General features: G+C 36.6%; 4 protein-coding genes across 4 annotated transcripts in view; 2 read left to right on the forward strand and 2 right to left on the reverse strand.

Moving 5' to 3' along the window:
* The first annotated feature begins 48 nt into the window (after positions 1–48).
* LOC110427812 (pescadillo-like protein) lies at positions 49–4,564 on the forward strand. Its single transcript, XM_021443423.1, has 13 exons — positions 49–139; positions 249–334; positions 816–1,064; positions 1,162–1,287; positions 1,411–1,495; positions 1,601–1,711; positions 2,059–2,152; positions 2,305–2,567; positions 2,736–2,843; positions 2,939–3,060; positions 3,343–3,562; positions 3,701–3,904; positions 4,317–4,564. The coding sequence occupies exons 1-13, from the start codon at positions 110–112 to the stop codon at positions 4,416–4,418; spliced, it is 1,800 nt and encodes a 599-aa protein (XP_021299098.1). The 5' UTR covers positions 49–109; the 3' UTR covers positions 4,419–4,564.
* Positions 4,565–4,865: 301 nt separating this feature from the next.
* LOC110427913 (hevamine-A-like) lies at positions 4,866–6,087 on the reverse strand. The gene is made up of 2 exons (XM_089785550.1): positions 5,607–6,087; positions 4,866–5,260 (listed from the first exon to the last, which is right to left on the reverse strand). Exons 1-2 carry the CDS (start codon positions 6,085–6,087, stop codon positions 4,866–4,868), a joined length of 876 nt encoding a protein of 291 aa, XP_089641676.1.
* A 1,198-nt stretch (positions 6,088–7,285) lies between these two features.
* On the forward strand, positions 7,286–7,954 carry LOC110427702 (small ribosomal subunit protein eS17-like). The gene has a single exon (XM_021443257.1). The coding sequence runs from the start codon at positions 7,338–7,340 to the stop codon at positions 7,764–7,766; it is 429 nt and encodes a 142-aa protein (XP_021298932.1). The 5' UTR covers positions 7,286–7,337; the 3' UTR covers positions 7,767–7,954.
* A 485-nt stretch (positions 7,955–8,439) lies between these two features.
* LOC110427984 (A-kinase anchor-like protein) overlaps positions 8,440–10,065 on the reverse strand; it is a 21,443-nt gene continuing 19,817 nt past the window's right edge. Inside the window, exons 24-26 of the mRNA XM_089785572.1 lie at positions 9,959–10,065; positions 9,747–9,878; positions 8,440–9,286 (exon numbers count right to left, since the gene is read on the reverse strand). The exon at positions 9,959–10,065 is cut by the window's right edge and continues 34 nt beyond it. Coding sequence (XP_089641698.1) covers positions 8,645–9,286; positions 9,747–9,878; positions 9,959–10,065 — 881 coding nt within the window. The 3' untranslated portion in view covers positions 8,440–8,644. The remainder of the gene's footprint in view (positions 9,287–9,746; positions 9,879–9,958) is intronic.

A 10,065-nucleotide genomic window follows, 5' to 3' on the forward strand; every position in this document is an offset into this window, starting at 1 on the left:
CCATTTCCAAACCGGGTCGGATCCTATATTAACTTAAACCCTAGTCATCTTCCTTTCTCCGCCTCTCCCAGTTTTTCGCCTTCTCAGTTTGTAACTTCTCTTTACAGCGATGGGGAAGCCGAAGCACTATCGACCGCCGGCAAGTTCTCTCCCCTTAAACGATAACTTCAAATTCGCAATTCAAAATTTTGAATTTCTGCTTTTTTTTTTTGGGGTTTTTTCTCTCAATTTCTCGTTGAATTGTACAGGGAAAGAAGAAGGAAGGAAATGCTGCGAGATACGTGACGAGGTCACAAGCGATTAAACTCCTTCAAGTCAGCCTCTCAGATTTCAGGTTCATCTCTTCTTCCACACTTCTTATATTGTTTTTTTTTTAATTCTTTTTCGAAGGATGCATTTAAGCTTCGGTTATTTACCTTATTTATGCTTTTTTTCAACATTATTTTTAGCTTCAAAGGTTAATTAGCTAAGCGTGTGAAGTTGTTATTAAGCTGAGCTTAGTTCTTTAGTTGGTTGTTAAGTTTGCTACTTGCTTTTTGCTCACGGAAGCAAAAAGAAGAAGTGTATTTGGCAAACATTCTTGAAGCAGTTTTAACTTGTTTTTGAGTATAATTTTTCTTCTGTCTGAGATAATTACTGTATTTAGCAAAAGTCCATAACCTTATGAAACCCAGATTATTTAATTTTTAAGTTTTAGAGTGAAATGCTTGCAAAACGGAAGAAGCTTTGGAGTTATTCTGATTGTGCATGTAATTTTGTATCCAATTCAAAAGTGTTGGATATGTTCATTCTTTTTAATGGATTTGGTATTGTAGGAAATTATGCATTCACAAAGGAGTTTTTCCAAGGGAGCCGAAGAAGAAGGTGAAAGGGAACCATCATACATACTATCACTTGAAGGATGTTATGTACATTCTTCACGATCCATTACTCGAGAAGTTTAGAGAAATAAGGGCATATAAAAAGAAGATAAAGAAAGCTAAAGCGAAAAAGAATGATGAGTTAGCGAGACTTCTTCTATCTCGGGCACCTTCTTACAAGCTTGATATGGTCATCCGGGATAGGTTTGTTAAACCATCTGTGTACTTTTTTTTTTTCTTATTTCCAGTCAGTGGTAGTTGTATGAGTTCTTGAGTATTGAAGTAATGTTTGGGATTTTAGGTATCCAACATTTGTTGATGCGCTTAGAGACTTGGATGACCCTCTTACAATGGTGCACCTGTTTGCAATGTTGCCTGCCATTGATAGGCTGAAAATTGAAGTGAAGCGCATCCATAATTGTCGAAGGTAGGTAGATCTGATTTTTTATTGAGGAGAAGGACAAAAGGGAAGAGGGAGATTGTAAGGTTACCTTACTTCTATCAGCTGATCGGTTGCGTCCTTATCTTGCTATTCTTGGTCTTTTGTCAGGTTGTGTCATGAGTGGCAAGCCTATATTTCTCGTACTCATAAATTACGGAAGGTTTTTGTGGCTGTAAAGGGTATATATTATCAGGTACTACAACTTTCTTTTGTTGAAATTCCTGCTTCTGCTATCATGCTCTTGCTGTTACTGTTTCTGTAATGCATGTTGCTCAAGATGACTCTCTGTCCTGTGCAGGCTGAGGTTGAGGGTCAAAAAATCACATGGTTAGCGCCACATGCACGGCAACAAGTATTGACCGATGATGTTGACTTCAATGTTATGTTAACATTTTTGGAATTCTATGAGGTTACATCTCTCTCACACGTGTTCTAATTTTTTTATACAGATGTAGACTTTTTATTGTTAGTGATGACTTTCATAGATAGAATGGAGGAAGTTTCTCGTAAAGTCTGAGAAAAATGGGCAAAATAAGCCCTAGCCAAGCATAAATAGAAGAGCTGTTGTTGCTTTTTATTTAAAATTTAAATTGTCTATCAATTTACTCCTCATGAAATTTGATATTTTATTGCTACTTTCTCACTTCAGTTTAGGTCCATTGTTTCAAGGTACTTAATCCCCTGCTATGCTGTTTTCTGCTAGTTACTTCAACTGAATTGCTTTATTTCTTTTGCATATATTTGCTTTGTGTGCAGGCACTTCTTGGTTTTGTCAATTTTCAACTTTATCATTCTATAAATGTGAAGTATCCTCCTATTCTTGATCCTCGGTTGGAAGCTCTGGCAGCAGGTTTGTTTATTGCTTTGCGTTTTGTAATGAAACTTACGTGTTCTTTTCAGAGTTATATGCAATTTTAAGTGGTGACTGTGAACGAATCTTGTAAATTTCTTCCTCTTGGCTGCTGATGATAATAGCAATTTTGTGTTTCTTGAATACTGCAGATCTCTATGCATTGTCAAGGTATTTTGATGCTAACTATAAAACCTCTTTACAAGAACCTCAAGTTGCTGGTTCGTCTATATCGGAGCAAGAGCAGGAGGAGTCTAACTTAAGACTTGCTCAACTTCAGCATCAACTGCCTGCAAATGAACCTGGTGCACTGATGCACCTTGTTCAAGGTGCAGCTATTGAAACTGAAGAAGATGAAGCTACAAGGGACTGCAAAAAACTTTTCCAAAATATGAAAATTTTCTTGAGTCGTGAGGTGAGATTAATTGTTCCTTGCATGTCAGTGTAGGATTGCTGTTCCCTTTTATTAAATACTAATTTTGTTTCAGTTTGATGAACATTGCAATTACAGTACAATAAGTGGCTTCCATTTCTTTATCAGTTGATTTCTATTGGAATGGTGCCTAATACTCTATATGGTTAGGTTCCGAGAGAGTCTTTGCTTTTTGTCATTCCTGCTTTTGGAGGTATTGTTTCCTGGGAAGGAGATGGAGCTCCATTTGCGGAAGCTGATGGCAGCATTACTCATCAGGTGCGCCAATAAAAGCGCCATGTGTCAGATTTGCATTATCTATGAATTTTGGTTCTAGGGGTTTCAATTTTTAGTGATTGCTTTTGTTTGTGTAGATTGTCGACAGACCAACCCAGGGTCATGTATATCTTTCAAGAGAATATGTTCAACCTCAGTGGATTTATGACTCTTTAAATGCACGGATCATCTTGCCAACTGAGGCATATATGGTTGGGAGGTAAATCTTGGTAACTTACTCTTGAAATATCTGTTTGATCTCCAAGTGTTGGACTTCATTGCTTTGGGTATGATAGAATGAATGGCATGCAGTTCTCATTTTCTAATATGGTAACTTCATTTGCACGGACTGCATATGTATCATAGGTCATGAGGATAAACTTGGAATAATTTGGAGGTCTGAATCACTCAATATGAATTATTTAATTGCAATTGAAGATGAAAAATTGTCTTGCTATGTCAATGCCATCGGCATTTGATATTGCTGTTTTCCTGCCAACAGGGATCCACCTCCACATCTATCACCTTTTGTTGATAATGAGGCTGAAGGTTATGTTCCTGATTATGCCAAGACCATTAAAGAACTACAGGCTGCTGCAAAAAATGATGTTCAACCGTTTCCTGGTATGGGAAATGATGTCTTGGATAACTCTCAAAATATGTTGGCTGAAGGGTATATCAGTAGAACAGAGGCTATGGAAGCTGCTGAGAAGAAGCAAAAGGTATGTGACTGGGGCTTTGGGCATATGGCAACTCAATATACAATAGAGTTTCTAAAATTATATTGCTTCTACTTGGGAAGATCCAATGATGTTCATGGTTGCCCCTACTGACTACATCAAGTTTTCGATTGGTTGCAGATGATGCTTCTGGAGAAGCAGTATCATGATGATTTGAAAATGGAACTTCAGGGTGTATCAAGTATAAATAAGCAGAGCTCTGCAGAGGACATGGAGTCTAAGGAAGAATTGCTTCGTGATGTGCAACAAAGTGCCATGGATTCCGAGGATCTGTCAAGACTCATGATGTCACGTAAAAAGAGGGGCCTTGCTAAAGCCATTGAGGTAACTTTGTTGGCCTTGTTATGCTTCATTGTCTTTTCTTGTTTGACATGCAATGCTGCAGTACTCCAAAAAGAAAAGAGAATTAATTCTTCAACAAAACAAGTTTTACTCGAGTGTGCATGATTGAAAGGGGTATTGGTCTGGTACATAAGGTTTTTTCTGCCCTGAACACCTGAATTTCCTGTTGTCATAGCTTTACTTCTTTCGACCAAGTTTGAATGATTGGAAAGTCTGCCATTTGTTTGATATGGATTCCATCATAGTAGTTTCTAGTAAACAATTCCCTTTGGAGAAAAAGGATAGGAGAGGGGGTGATGGTTAAAATTGCTACTAAAAGGTTTTAATAGCCCCTGTGGTATATTGCTGGGATTTCGTCTTTGATGTTGACTTGAATGTGTTTTTCTTCCATCAGATGCACAAGCAACGGAAGAAGGATCATGTTGAAAAACTCAAGGAGCGAAAGAGGAATACTGAAGCAGCTCAGAAATCTGAGAAGAAGCATAAAAGAGCTTAAATTTCGTGATTTTTGTAATATTGCTTGGTTACAGAGCTAGTGTTTGTAAGTCATTTTGCCAATTAGTCTTGTGATTGGCTAAAATTTTGCCAAGTTATGTATGATTTTATTTATATTTGAATATAAAAAAACCCCCATATTTCCAATTTTCCATTTTCCCAACAATGGGAAAGAAACAGAATCCGATGAACTTTATCTAAAACTTGGTGGTTAAAGTAACCATGCTAAGACTAATTACTACAATTTTTATGTGTTCCCATTAAATTAGTGTTGATGTAAACCAACACAGCATTATCTTACATGTAAAGCCATGGGTATAACCCATGGAGAGAGTTCAATATCAGCAAGGCAAGCAGTGACAATAGAATGAAGACGACAAAGAGTTACAGCCTCGGGGCCTTTATGTGCAATGTTTAATGACTTTGGACAAACTGAAACAAATTAATATCAGACATGGCTCTTGATGGAGGAACTGTACCCTGTTAGATCATCATAGTATTTAGACCACAGCATCACACCTCCATACTTGTTGGCCTTCTTGATCAGAGGCAGAATCTGTGATATCAGAACATTCTGAGGGATGAAACCGCTGTTGGCGCCGCTAGGAGCGGCCGGGAGCCCCAGGAAGAACTTGGTTGCTGGTACACCGTTGCTCCATTCATCGAAAGTTGCCTTCACGTCGGAAGCATTGCCTTTGTATTCGCAGTCATTGTTGTAGAACTGCATCCACACGTAATCAAAGAGTCCTGTTTCTAAGGCTTGCCCTACGTACACGTCTGGAAAGGGACATTGTGGTGCTGCTGTCAGGTAAACCTTCTTCTCCGAGGTGTAGTTCTTCAAGTGCATGTGTTGCAAGTAGACCATGAAAAACATAAGTATATATGCAAGTTATATGTTACTCCTGTAAATGAGATTCACATATGTGTGAGATAAGATAATTACAACATTTTTTATTGTAATTAAGCAAGGTATTAAATGTCACGATCTTAAAAAAAAATTATGAATCTTATATTAATTGTGTATTATAATATAATTATATATTTTTCAGTATTGATATCATCTTCAACTTGATTTTTTCTGTGATATAAAACCGTGAATACTCAAAAAGTTAAAACGGATAATACTTTATAAGTTGGTGCGGACTGTGATACTAAACATGTATCCAGACTCTTTGCCACCGTGCACATTACCCTGCTAGTTCATCATAGTGACTAGGGCTTCCATCTTCAATATCAAAATCAATTCCATCCAGCACAGCATCTCCGAAAGGTCTATCTGTGGAGTTTCCACCCAAATAATTGTTCCAAAGGTAGTCAGCAAACCCCTTCGCCTCTTCCGACGACACAAGGATGTAGACACCATCCCCACCTCCGATGGACAGCAACACCTTAACACCTCTGCTTTGGCAAGACCGAATATCGTCAGCTAAGCCAACGCACCCCTTGGTAGAAGGATCACAATGTTCATCCAGGTCGAGCTGAGGAGTTTGGTTATTGCCAAATACACAGAGAAAGCTTATAATAACGTACTCAAATCTCCCAGTCTTGCATGTGTCAGCTAGCGTTCCTTCCTGCTGATTTTGTCCCCAGTAAATGGAGATGCTGCCAGAATAGCAATGGCTGCTTAGAACAGCCAAAATGAGCAGCAAAACAAACATCTTGGTAGCCATAGAATCTAGTCCTAGAAGAAGCCTGGAAGGGACTTGCTGAGAAAACTAGAGCCAACTTAAATACTAGTGCTCCACTGTGCTTTTCATGAAGTTATTACTTTCCTTGAAAGGAAATAGTTGAATAGGTGGCTTTTTCAATATGATGGAGACAAAAGGGTCTTTACAAGAATCAAATTTTAGGTGATGATAACAATTAACATAAGCTTTATCAAACAAGAACTAAGAATTAATGCTTGTTCTACATTTTTTTTTTTTGTAGTTTATCATGTTCCCAAAATGATACCTTAGTCCAAGCAAAATCAAAGTAAATTATTCTTATAATCACCTCAATGAGTTTGCAATTAAGTTTTAAAATATATAATCGATTTCTATTATGGGTTTTACTTTAGATGAAAAATAAAAAAAAAAGAAAAAGAATTATTTCATGTATGCAATTTTTTTTAACTAGTACACATGACTTGTTCTAGATAAACTTTAAGATTTAAATTAGATATTTAAATGGCATATATTTTAAAAAATCTCTAATTATTTATTATATTCAATTAAGTTTCTATATTTAAAATTAATTCTGTTTGTGAATTAAAGTGAAAAATATCATAAGATTATATTGTCATGTTATATCATTATCTGATATGATATATCAACATTATATAATATAAAATAATAAATGACGTTTTGATTAAAGATAATTAATCAATTATTAATCATAATGACTTATTTGACTTAAAATAAAAAAAATTGATTAGCTGCAAATAAAAAAATAATAACTTATTTTAATTTTTATAAATAGTTTAAAATTTTTTTTTAAATATTATGCCTATTTAAATTTGAAGATGAGCAGACTCGACTTGAAATCATTATTTTATTAAACAAAAATATTATTTTTAATTTAATTGTTAAATTAAATCTAGATTTAATATTTTCTTCTGGCCAAAAAAAAATATGAAAACTAAATTTAAAATTGTTAAATATGTTAATATTAAAACATTTTTATTATTTTAACAGTATAACAGGCCTGGTTTAACTCTCCAGGAGTCAAGCTTGAATGAGATTGCCAATCAAAGTTCAGCCTATAAACATCCTTAACATTGATATAGGCCCAAAATTCCCAATTGGGCCGTGGATAAACCTCAGGCCCGACCCGAAAGATCCTCTCAGTGTATAAAATCCCTACTTCCACAAACGAAAAAACCCTAACCCTAATTTTGTCTTCCAATCTGCAGAGCACACAGCCTCCCAAAGAACCAACCATGGGCCGCGTCCGCACGAAGACAGTGAAGAAATCGTCCCGCCAAGTGATCGAGCGTTACTACTCCCGCATGACCCTCGATTTCCACACCAACAAGAAGATCATCGAAGAAGTGGCTATAATCCCATCCAAGAGGCTCCGCAACAAGATCGCGGGTTTCTCGACCCATCTCATGAAACGTATCCAGAAGGGTCCCGTGCGTGGTATTTCTCTGAAGCTGCAAGAAGAAGAGCGCGAGCGCCGCATGGATTTCGTCCCCGATGAATCTGCAATCAAGGTCGACCAAATCGAAGTTGATAAGGAAACTCTTGATATGCTTTCGGTTCTTGGGATGGCTGATATTCCTGGGCTTATTAAGGTTGATCCGGTTGCTGTTCCGGTTCCTCAAATCGGGTTCGGCCGAGGTGGTGGACCCGGGAGGAGGTTTTAAGTGGTGGGGCCCCATGGACTTGATGGGTTCTTAAGTTTGTTATGTTTCTTTTCTTTCTTGGTAGTGTTTAATTTTGTGTTTTTTGATGGAACAGTTTTAGTTGTTATGTTAAATGGTACTCAAATTTATTAAGTTTGATGTGTACTTTTTTGAAGAAATTCGAAATGGGTAATTTTTAGTTTTTGGCATGGTTGATTCCCATTGATTTGGTTTATTCTTAATTTTATTTTAGATATTGAGCTAGTATATGGCCTTCCAATTCAAGTTGCATTCAATCATAATGCTGAGTAATGCTGAATAAGGTAAAAATTTGAGGTAAAGAATTCCAATTCTGTCTATAGGGAGTCTGTTTTCTATCGCAAGCTTTTGTTCTGCAATTTTCATTGACAATTGGAGGCAAGAAACTAAAAGGATTATCTTTTCTTTATTAAGTTCATGACTTAAAGTGAAGTATAGTTATTAGAAGTTGGTTTCAAGAAGTCTTTTGTAATCCGTTTTGGGTCCTTAAAGCAGCTTGTAGGTTTGTCATTTATTACATCAGTGTTAAGAGCTTGTACCATTGAGAGTAAACAGGAATGTGTGTTTAGAACGAGTGCCTAAAAGCTACTAACTTCCTTTGATTATCAAACAATTTTGTATATTTGTGATTATAGCATGTGCAGAGAGAAAGAAATATTGGAACTTCTTAATATTTAACAATCAAATAACTCTCCAAGTATTTTTGTACAAAAAAAAATTTAACTACTCATTCAAGCTGAACAAAAGCACACAAGCTCAAAAATAGTGTGATCAGAAAATATTTGACCGAAAACAAGCCTTTATAGAACATATAAGAACATGTGATGTGATTCTTTACTGACTATGAACTGTGATCCTCATCATTTTTCAATTCCCTTTGGTGATATCGGTTTTGGATCTTTTGAATGAGAGGATTTGCCAGTAATAGCTTTCTTCACCTTGGAAATTGAATGCTTGACTTTTGATCCGACACCTGATAGTATGCTATGAGATTTCTTATGTGGTTTAATGACGGTATCTCTAGGTGCTTCTACCATGACAGGAGCATCTGAGCCAGAGTCTGCCTTATTGTGTTCATCTCCTTCCTCTCCTTCATCTTTCTCTTCATCTGTTTTTGCTTCTTTAAGTTGAATCGCTTCTGCTTCTTCCTCCTTTGGTTCTTCTTTGCTTACTGTTAGCTCCCTCTTCTGAATGACATCTTTAGCCACTTGCATTTTTTCTCTTGTGGATCTTTGGAGTCCGTCAGACGGTGATAGCTTAGGTGAATCTGGTGATGCAGGTTCCTGGGTTATCCCCACACCTGAATTAGATGGCTTTTTCTCTGCTTCATGATCAACTCCTGCTTCTGAACAAATTTCTGGAGCATTTCCAGTTTCCAGATCTCCTACTTCAGCTTTCTCTGAGGTTTCTAAAGCTCTGTCCTGCTGTTCTATTGGAAAATGGTCCTCGCGAATTGAACTTCTTGTCCTTATGCTCTCTACAGGATCTGCTTCTCCTTGAATCTGTTTGTCAAATGTTACATTACTGCTATATCTAAGCTAAATTCATGATATAAATGAAACATATAGCTGCTCAGCATGATTTTTCCTATTAGTTTTTTTTCCCTCTATGTTATGACTTGCGATGTTTTGTCACCATTTGGGGACCTTGAGAAAAGACTGAGGGACCAGATAAAGTAAACTTCTTTGTTTCTTTGTTTTTTCAAACCCCTTAAACCTAGATTTTGTATTCAAGTTGTTTCATTGCCTTCTCTAGTCATAAATTCTCATTTCTCTTGCTAGTACCCAAGTTCTTTTCCATATTTGAACAGACTTGTGAGATAAAGAAAATTGTTACGCTTTATGGTCAATCTTATTTGAGTGGATTTCCTGAAGTATACTCTTCAAAATATCTAGTTTATTTGTGTTTTCATATAAGATTATGAAAAGGCTAGTTAAAAAGAAGGATCATATGTATTCTCACCTCTTCCCTTGCAGTTGTGGCTTCTTCCATGCCAACGGAAGCTTGTTCTAGATCCTTGACAGTTTTGTCTTCAGCAACGATCTCTTTCTCAAAATTATTCTTTGCACTGTCTGTCTTAGTTTCCATTGAGAGCTGTTTGTAAAGTAAGTTTCATGTCAAAAGAGAGGCAAGAAAAGAACAAGATGAATAAAGTTGAGTGTCTGTACACTGACCTCTTCTTTCTGAATTGCGTATGCTGGGGCTATCAAGGTTTCTTTTGTCTTGTCTCTGATATCTTCTTCTTTTAGCTCATCTTCTTTGTGGACATCTTCCAACTTAG

The sequence above is a fragment of the Theobroma umbraticum genome, unplaced genomic scaffold, assembly GCF_002168275.2.
Source record: "Theobroma umbraticum cultivar Fairchild unplaced genomic scaffold, ASM216827v3 scaffold_239.0, whole genome shotgun sequence".
Lineage (NCBI taxonomy): Eukaryota > Viridiplantae > Streptophyta > Magnoliopsida > Malvales > Malvaceae > Theobroma > Theobroma umbraticum.

Coding starts and splice junctions, on each gene's coding strand:
- LOC110427913 (XM_089785550.1), bottom strand. CDS start 6,087: ATGGCTACCAAGATGTTTGTTTTGCTGCTCATTTTGGCTGTTCTAAGC. Junction 5,261..5,606: donor CTATGATGAACTAGCAGGGT/AATGTGCACGGT, acceptor TGCAACACATGC/ACTTGAAGAACTACACCTCG.
- LOC110427812 (XM_021443423.1), top strand. CDS start 110: ATGGGGAAGCCGAAGCACTATCGACCGCCG. Junction 1,496..1,600: donor TAAAGGGTATATATTATCAG/GTACTACAACTT, acceptor TGTCCTGTGCAG/GCTGAGGTTGAGGGTCAAAA. Junction 3,563..3,700: donor CTGCTGAGAAGAAGCAAAAG/GTATGTGACTGG, acceptor GATTGGTTGCAG/ATGATGCTTCTGGAGAAGCA.
- LOC110427702 (XM_021443257.1), top strand. CDS start 7,338: ATGGGCCGCGTCCGCACGAAGACAGTGAAGAAATCGTCCCGCCAAGTG.